At 43.5% G+C, this 9,690-nt stretch overlaps 1 protein-coding gene across 1 annotated transcript; it reads right to left on the reverse strand.

Moving 5' to 3' along the window:
- Positions 1–393: 393 nt before the first annotated feature.
- On the reverse strand, positions 394–864 carry LOC138881894 (uncharacterized). Its single transcript, XM_070162192.1, has one exon. The coding sequence runs from the start codon at positions 862–864 to the stop codon at positions 394–396; it is 471 nt and encodes a 156-aa protein (XP_070018293.1).
- Positions 865–9,690: the final 8,826 nt, after the last annotated feature.

A 9,690-nucleotide genomic window follows, 5' to 3' on the forward strand; every position in this document is an offset into this window, starting at 1 on the left:
CTTTCTTTTCTTTCTCTCTTTTTTCTTCTGTTGTTTTTCTTCTTTTTTTCCTCTTTTTTCTTTTTGCCTTTCTCTTTTCTTTTCTTTTCTTTTCTTTCTCTTTCTTTTTTTTTCATTTTTCTTCTTCTTTTCCTTTCTTGTTGATTATTTCTTTTTCTTTTCACTTACTTATCCTCCGCCCTTGCGTTTCTGAATTGTGTCGTTGATCCCGAAAGAAGGGTATGAAAGAAAATAAATAAGTCTCAAAAGGGATGACAAGGGATAAAGTGTTTAGATAGCAGAACAAAACGCCTTCGTCATTTCAATCTTCAAAATATGCCAAATACAAATAAGTACAATCAAAGAAAGAAATCATACATGGTATCTTTTGACTGCATCAGAATTGATAGCTATTTATACACAGTTGCCCACTATATCTGTCAAATACAATGCGCTATTGGACAACACTCTAGTTACAACAAATGGCTCCTGCCAGTTTGGGGCGAACTTTCCTTTTGCTTCAGCCTGATGAGGCAAGATACGTCTCAATACTAATTGGCCCACTTCGATCTTCCGTGGACGTAACTTTTTGTTATATGCTCTCGCCATTCTCTGTTGGTACAATTGGCCATGACACACTGCTGCCAATCTCTTTTCATCAATCAGACTTAATTGCTCCAAGCGGGTTTTGACCCATTCAATGTCATCAATATCTGCCTCAGCGACAATCCGAAGGGATGTGATTTCCATTTCTGCGGGTATTACTGCCTCTGTGCCATATACCAACAAATAAGGGGTGGTCCCTATTGAAGTACAGACAGTAGTGCGATAGCCCAGCAATGCAAACAACAGCTTCTCGTTCCACTTCCTAGAACCTTCCACCATTTTTCGAAGTATCTTCTTTATATTCTTGTTGGCTGCCTCGACTGCTCCATTCACCTTAGGGCGATATGGGGTGGAATTGCGATGTATAATCTTAAACTACTGACATGTCTCCGTCATCATTATGACTGTTGAGATTAGCACCATTGTCCGTGATGATTACCTTCGGAATCCCAAACCGACAGATGATATTTGAATGCAAAAAATCGACCACTGCTTTCTTGGTCACAGATTTGAAAGTTTTCGCTTCAACCCACTTGGTGAAATAATCGATGGCTACCAGAATAAATCTGTGTTCGTTTGATGCTGCTGGCTCGATTGGCCCAATGACATTCATGCCCTAAGAAACAAAAGGCCATGGTGCAGATATTGTATGTAATTCAGATGGTGGAGAATGAATCAAATCTCCATGCACTTGGCACTGATGACATTTACGCACAAAACTGATGCAATCCCGTTCCATAGTGAGCCAGTAATAACCTACTCGGAGAATCTTCTTTGCCAGAACGTACCCACTCATATGCGGTCCACAAAATCCGGAGTGTACCTCAGTCATGATAGTTGTGCCCTGTTTAGCATCTATGCATCTTAGCAATCCCAGATCTGGAGTTCTTTTGTACAACACCCCTCCACTAAAGAAAACCCATTTGCCAGTCGTCGAATTGTTCTTTTCTGATCACATGTGGCCTGTACCGGGTATTCCCCCATCCTGATGTATTCTTTGATATCATGGAACCATGGCTCCCCATCAAGTTCTTCTTCCACCATATTACAGTAAGCATGCTGATCACGGACCTAAATCTGCAAAGGGTCCACAAAAGCCTTATCTGGATGATGTAACATTGACGCTAGAGTAGCCAAAGCATCAGCGACTTCATTATGGATCCTTGGGATATGCTTAAATTCTATCGACTGAAACCGTTGACAAAGATCATGCAAACATTGTCTGTACGGTGTGAGTTTCAAATCCCGTGTTTCCCATTCTCCCTGAATCTGGTGCACCAGGAGGTCCGAGTCACCCAAGACAAAGACTTCATGGACACCCATATCCATAGCTAACCTCAAACCCAGAATGCAGGCCTCGTATTCCGCCATGTTGTTGGTGCAGTAAAAACGAAGCTGAGCCGTAACAGGGTAGTGCTGCCCTGTTTTAGAAATAAGTACTGCTCCTATCCCCACGCCCTTCATGTTTTCCCCATCAAAGAAAAGTTTCCATCCCGGCTTCTCAACTTGCTCCAACTCATCAATGTGCATCACCTCTTCATCGGGGAAATAAGTTTTCAAAGGTTCATAATCTTCATCAACCGGATTCTCGGCCAAATGGTCTGCCAAGGCCTGTGCCTTCATTGCAGTTCGAGTCACGTAGACAATGTCAAACTCTGTGAGTAGGATCTGCCACTTTGCAAGCCTCCCTGTAGGCATAGGCTTCTGAAAGATATACTTCAATGGATCCAAGCGAGATATGAGATAGGTAGGGTAAGATGACAAATAATGTTTAAGCTCTGCGCCACCCAAGTTAGGGCGCAACATGTCCTTTCAAGCTGAGTGTACTTGACCTCGTACGGTGTGAATTTTTTGCTGAGATAATATATGGCCTGCTCCTTCCCGCCAGTGATATCATGTTGACCCAAGACACAACCGAATGAATTGTCCAATACCGTCAAATATAGAATCAAAGGTCGCCCTGGTTCTGGTGGGACCAACACGGGTGGATTTGACAAATACCCCTTTATCTTATCAAACGCCTCCTGACATTCATCTGTCCACTTGACCACAACATAGTTTTTTAATAGCTTGAATATTGGCTTGCAAGTTGTCGTGAACTGAGCGATGAACCTGCTGATATAATTCAATCTTCCCAACAAACTCATCACCTCGGTTTTGTTCCTCAGAGGTGGTAATTCCTGGATGGCCTTGATTTTCGATGGGTCCAATTCAATGCCCCGTCGGCTGACTACGAACCCCAACAACTTTCCAGATGGCACCCCAAAAGCACACTTTGCAGGATTAAGCTTAAGATTGTACCTTTGAAGACTTCGGAAGAACTTCTTCAGATCCATGACATTGTTAGACTGCTTTCTAGACTTCACGATCACGTCATCCACGTACACCTCAATTTCCTGGTGTATCATATCATGGTATTGTTGTCATTTCCCTCATGTATGTTGCCCCAGCATTCTTCAAGCCAAATGGCATGACCCGATAACAGTAAGTTCCCCACGGTGTGATGAATGCCATCTTTTCTGAATCTTCCTCGTCCATTAAGATCTGATGATAACCCGCGTAGCAATCCACAAAAGAGCCAATCTCATGTTTGGCGCAATTATCAATCAAGATATGAATGTTAGGCAATGGGAAATTGTCTTTTGGGCTCGCCTTGTTGAGATCCTGATAATCGACACACACCTTGGTGTTGCCATCCTTCTTTGACATGGGCACAACATTGGCTAACCAGGTGGGATACCGGGTAACCCGAATGACTTTGGCATCGAACTTCTTGGTGACCTCTTCTTTGATCTTTACACTCATATCCGTTTTGAACTTTCTCAGCTTCTGTTTGACAGGAGGAAATGCCGGGTTAGTGGGAAACTTGTGAACTACTAAATCAGTGCTTAGACCCGGCATGTCATCATAGGACCATGCAAAAACATCTTTATATTCGAATAACGCTTTAATTATCTCCTCTCTGAGTTGAGGTTCCATATGGGCACTTATTTTAGTTTCACGGACATTATCTTGGTCCCCTAGGTTAACTGCTTCTGTATCGTTCAAGTTAGGTTTGGGCTTTTCCTCAAAATGACTTAGTTCCTTACTAATTTCTTCATAGGCCTCATCATCCTCAAATTCCAACTCGTCATCACACTCAATTTCTTGCATTATTATTTCAGAGTTAGATTGGCCTTTAAAACTGGGTCGAAGATTCCTCATGCATGTCATGTCATTGATATCAGCATAAAAAGAACTGTACAAAAGGGGAAAACAAAAATAAAATTAGAAAAAATGAAGGAAAAGGAACAATTGCATTTCATTGAATATAAAGATAACAGGGTTTTAACACATCCAACTGGACGGGAACATAATATCCGAATTACAAACCCTGGAATAATCCATACAACTAAAAGAAAATCAAAACTCACTACCAAGACTCCCTTCGGGTAGGAAGAGGAGTAGCTTCCCAATTGTTGATTTTTGCACGTGGTCCCATGAATTGCACATCTGCCTTGCTTGACCCTTTCCCAGCCTGAACCATATTAACCTCGGCGAATAACCTTTTAAACCCCTTCTCCAAGTCTCCATCGGCACCAATCAGCGGTCCAGGGACCTTTGACAACAGTTGCTTCCTGATACCCGGCCTGACGAATGATCTGGACAGACGCGGGATTGGCTTTGGCAATGCCCATGCTTTGTGCTTCATTTTTCTAGATCTTCTCATGTTTGCAACGGTAGGCTTGAACCCCAGACCAAAAGTATCCAGATTCTTTGGAAGAGAAACTGGCTGCACAATACCTTGCAGAGACGCACCTAAACCCTTGCCCGGTACGAAACCATTTTTCAACATTTCAACAGCCACCATAACTGATGCCGAAGACATCTTTGGAGTTGGCACGCATTTTCCTTCTGGAATTTTCTCTACCGATACTGTGTCGGAAACCTGATAAACTCATGGTCCCTTGTCATCATCAACCTCTATGAACGGAATAATGGCACCGTTGGGCACACACAAATTATCTTCGCCGTGTACAACAATTTCCCGCAAATCCCATTCAAACTTGACCATTTGATGCAGAGTAGACGGGACTGCTTTGGCCGCATGGATCTAGGGTCATTCTAACAACAGATTGTACGAAACAGCCACATCGAGCACCTGGAATTCCATAGTAAATTCAACTGGCCCTATTGTGAGCTCAAGTAACATGTCCCCGACTGAATCCTTACCCCCACCGTCGAACCCCCGAACGCAAATACTATTCTTGTGAATTCTTGCATCGTCCACTTGCAGCTTGTTCAAGGTGGAGAGAGGACAAATGTTCGCGGTGGACCCATTGTCAACCAGTACCCGAGTAACATCGGAATCTTCGCATTTCACCGTCAGATAGAGGGCTCTATTGTGCTCAGTACCCTCCATGGGTAACTCATCATCAGAAAAAGTGACTCGGTTTACCTCAAATATCTTGTTAGCTATCTTTTCCAAGTGGTTTACTGAGATTTTGTCAGGAACGTGGGTTTAGTTCAAGATCTTTATCAAAGCACGACGGTGTTCGTCTGAATGGATCAATAATGAAAAGAGCAAGATCTGAGCTGGTGTCTTCCTTAACTGCTCCACAATGGAATATTCTTGCACTTTCATCTTTCTCAGAAATTCTTCTGCTTCTTCCTCAGTCACCGCTTTCTTCACCAACACTAGGTTATCTTTTGAAGCCTTAGCTTTCCTCAACTCTTCGGGGGCAAAGCATCTCCCCGATCGAGTTAAACCATGGGCCTCACACACTTCTTCTTTAACCTCTTTCCCCTGGTAAGTTATTGTCACTCGTTCATAATTCCACAGGACTGCCTTGCTGTCAACTATCGGTAATTGAGTTACCGATTTGATAACAACAGGTTGTGTGCGAGCACCCTTCACGACCACAACAGGTTTACTTGTAACCCCTGGTACCACCACTTTAGCTTTCTCTGGTTTCACTGTGACAGCACTTGACGACCCTTTCCCGGCTACCACAGCTGGCTTATTGTCTACCCTTTTCAACTGGACCACTGATTTCCCACTGGTTACCTTTTCCTTTGAATTGGTTTCACTAGAGCGGATCATCATTACCGTCTGCGAGGGTTTCTTAGCCTCCCCTCTCTCATGTATCAACTCAATCATATGGGTCTCATGGTGAGCTGGCAACGGATTCTGGTTGATATTTGGTGCTTTTGGGGCCTGAACCTCGATCCGATGAGTATCAATGAGCTCTTGTACAGCTGTTTTCAGTTTCCAGCATTTCTCTATGTCATGTCCCGGGGCCCCTAAACAATACTCACAACTCACCGAGTGATCAAGATTTCTAGGAAGGGGATTCAGCATTTTGGCCTCAATCGGATTTAACATACCCAACTGTCTCAGTCTGTGGAATAGGCTGGTATATGATTCTCCCAATGGAGTGAAAGTCTTTTGATGCTGCAACCTCTTATTCTTAAAGGCTTGATTGGGTCGAAAACCTGTTCCAAGAGGGTTTTTGTAGGCTTTTAGGGGTGGATGGGTATTTTGTGGAGCTTGGTAGGGACTCTATGGAGCTGGAGCACGCCATTGTGCGTAAGCAGGAGGTTGGTATAGGTTTGTGCGTGATAGACAGAAAAATGGGGATCTGGCGGTGGGTAGTAGTATTGTGGTGGGCTATATGGAGTATGGGGGTATGTTTGGGGATATGGTCGAGGCTGGTTGTAGAACGGTGGAAGGTTCCTAGATCCACCCCAAGCTGCCGACTCGATCGTTGCAACATCCTCTTTCTTCTTCTTTCCGAGCACACCCCCAGTACCGTTTTGAATGGCCTGAGTGGTTGCTTTGATTGCTGAATAACTCATGATCTTATTGGACTTGAGTCCTTCCTCAACCATACCTCCCATTTTCACAACTTCATTAAAGGACTTGCCCACTGCTGACACCAAATGACCAAAATAAGTGGGCTCCAAAGCCTGCAAGAAATAATCAATCATCTCGCTTTCTTTCATCGGAGGGTCAACCCTCGCCGCTTGCTCTCTCCAACGGAATCCATATTCCCTGAAGCTCTCACCGGGCTTCTTCTCAAGTTTTGTCAATGACAGACGATCTGGGATGATTTTGAGATTATACTGAAAATGACAGGCGAAGGCTTGGGCCAAATCGCCCCATGTGTACCACCTGCTATGATCTTGTCTGGTGTACTATTCTAGCGCCGACCCACTTAAACTTTGGCTGAAATACGCCATCAGTAATTCATCTCTTCCACCTGCTCCTCTCATTTTGCTACAAAATCCTCTTAAGTGTGCTACTGGGTCACCATGCTCATCGTACAAATCAAACTTGGTCATTTTGAACCCCGCTGGCAACTGAACATCTGGGAACAAACATAAATCTTTGTAGGCCACACTTACTTGGCCCCCTAACCCCCTCATATCTCAGAATGATTGCTCTAAACTTTTGACCTTTCTGATCATCTCTTCATGCTCGGGATATTTGGGCGGTTTCTCGGTCTCCGCCGGGATATCAAGATGAGGAGTGTAAGGATATGGTTCTGGAACTTTAAAGGTGGGTTCAGGGGGATAATACTGGTTGTCGTGAGTCTGGAACAGAGGTTCACTGGAGGATCGGTGTAATGTAGCAGGTGGAGGTGCCACAAAAACAGGAGTGACTAGTGGAAGAGGGTATGGGACTTGTTTGGGTGGAGGAGCTTGTGATGTATGGGAAGTGGTGCCTTGGCATTGTTGGTAGAGGAGAAATGCTGGATATGAGTTCACAGTGGGAGGTTCCTGAGGTTGAGCCAATGGCGGGATATAAGCGGGGTTAGCGGGATAGACAGGCGGTGGATGCCCCTTTGCCCAAGCTTGGTACATTTCAACCATCTGTTGCTTTAGCTTATACATTTCCTCCCTCGATGCATTAACATAAATTTCTTCCACTTTTTTCGATAGGTCGACAATACTTGTTTCCGGTTCTTGATTGGCCATATTCAACCGGTTTTTCGATCGGGTGTTGTATGAGTGAGTTTCTAGAATGCCAACCAACTAACCATCTGCCTGGACTCAATGCACCAACAACAAACTTGTTAGCGGTTAGGTTTTCAACAAGTCGGTAATCGCACATTTGAGGGATGAATGCACCTAAGTAGTTAATCGTTTCTATCATGCATTTGTTTGGCCGCTTGTGTCATCCCGACTTGGTCATTTTGCAACTTTCTTTATTTTTTCTTTCTTTGCTTTTCTTTGTTTCTCTTTTCTTTCTTTATCCTCTCATCGCCATCGTTTCTTTCTTCTTGTTTCTTTTATTTTCTTTTATTTTTCTTTTTCTCTCTTGTTTTTCCCCTCTTTTCTTCTCTTTTCTTTATCTCTCTTTTGGTTATGGTTGAATCCTATGGAGATTGCCTACGTATCATGACCCCGCATGAATCAGACCAAGCGTAGTTCTGGGAGATAAGCGTGAAAGTAAATAAAATAATTTTTGGGATTTTTCAATTTTTATAAAAACAGACGCTTCGATTACAAAGACTCAATATTAACAAATTCCAAAAGACTAACAGACTCTGATGCAAAGACAAAATACAAACTCCGAAAATAATCTATCATACTCCAAAGAAATACAGAAACAAAAATAAAAAGAAAATACAAACCTAACATGACTTACAAACTCTGACAGAAAATGAAAAATCACGAGTACATCAATGCTCTTGGTGCCCGCGGGACGTCATTCGATCTCGCCGCAGGCCTATGTGCAAGATCCCTTTGAAGTCAGTCCAAGTCGTTCATTATTTGTTTAACAAAGGTCATCACTGTTGCAAAGAATGTAGTGAGAGTCATATCCTCACAGATGTGGCACTTCATAACGATGTAGTCGGCGATGTTTCTAATTCTCTCTCTTATGACGCCCTTTTCTTGTAACAAACGCCCAATCTGCTGGGCCCTGGCCTCCAAAGTTTGCTCAGCCGCATGATTTTGCTCCTGAAATTGTTGCAAATCTATTTCTAATTGTGCCATTGCCGTATAACAATGTTCCCTTTCTACTTTGAAGTCTTTTGCCTGCTTGATCATTTTGTTTTCCGTGGCGATGGCCCTTTTCTTTAACCCTGTGACCTCATCGTTTTACCTTTCTCTCAACTGCTTAACCAGGCGTAATCGTTCATCTGCGTTTTTAATCAATTGTTTTTGAGCCTTGGCTAGTTCACTTTCTGCTTTGTTTAAATCGAAACTATAGTCACTCACTTTCTGCCTTAGGTTAGCTATGAGTTTTTCATCCCTGTCGTTTCGGGCTGGATTTTCTGCCGATACTTTCATCTTCTGAATTTGAGCTCGAAGGGCTTCATTTTCTTTGGCTAGCCTTTTCTTTTCCCCTTCATTCGCCGCAACCTGCAAGCTACTCTCGAATTGAAGCTCCCTGACTTGCTTTTCCAATTTTCCTATTGTGTCCCTGTACTCATTCTCCTTAGCTACCCAAGCCCACTGTTCTTGTGACGCTTCAATGAATTTCTGAACGTGAGGCTTTTTGGCTGGTCTTTCTAGTTCAGCCCTTGCAGTGTTCTTCTTTCTATACCAAACAAGATAGGCAGGTGAGACTTCGCCTCTAGATAAATCACGCACTCGAGTGTTTACTGTCAAGTACTGGCATTCATTCCAAATAGAACGAACTGTCTCTTCATGAAATTGACCGTTAGAACTAACCTCGACCGCATGCACACTAAGATCTTCATCTGGGTGCATCACCTGACACCTTCCCAACTGTCCCATCGCTCGGTAAGGAGCGTAAGGTTGAATACCTCGCAGACTTATCAGGAGGAAGTAAGGACCAGTGACAGGCATATACACAATTTCTTCAATAGGAAGCCAACCCAGTGTCCACTCTATTTGCCCTGCAGTAATGGAGCAAAGGCAGGACACCCACTCTTCAAACCCCTCTGGCAGCTTAAACCCTGCAATTCTTGTGTCAAACTCTTCAATACAACTTTTCTATGTGGATCCATAACTCATATACTGAGGGCGATGGCACAGGTGCTCGATCATCCACATCTGTAATAGCAAATTGCACCCCTCGAAGAAATCTGCCCAGCTTTATAAGCTGTGAGAGCTCGGTATATCTCAGACACTGTCATAGGGGCGAGAATG

This window comes from Nicotiana sylvestris, chromosome 11 (genome assembly GCF_000393655.2).
Source record: "Nicotiana sylvestris chromosome 11, ASM39365v2, whole genome shotgun sequence".
In the NCBI taxonomy this organism is placed as follows: Eukaryota; Viridiplantae; Streptophyta; class Magnoliopsida; order Solanales; family Solanaceae; genus Nicotiana; species Nicotiana sylvestris.

Bases quoted from the DNA above. Each gene is read 5' to 3' on its own strand.
- LOC138881894 (XM_070162192.1), bottom strand. From the start codon at position 864: ATGGTGGAAGGTTCTAGGAAGTGGAACGAGAAGCTGTTGTTTGCATTG.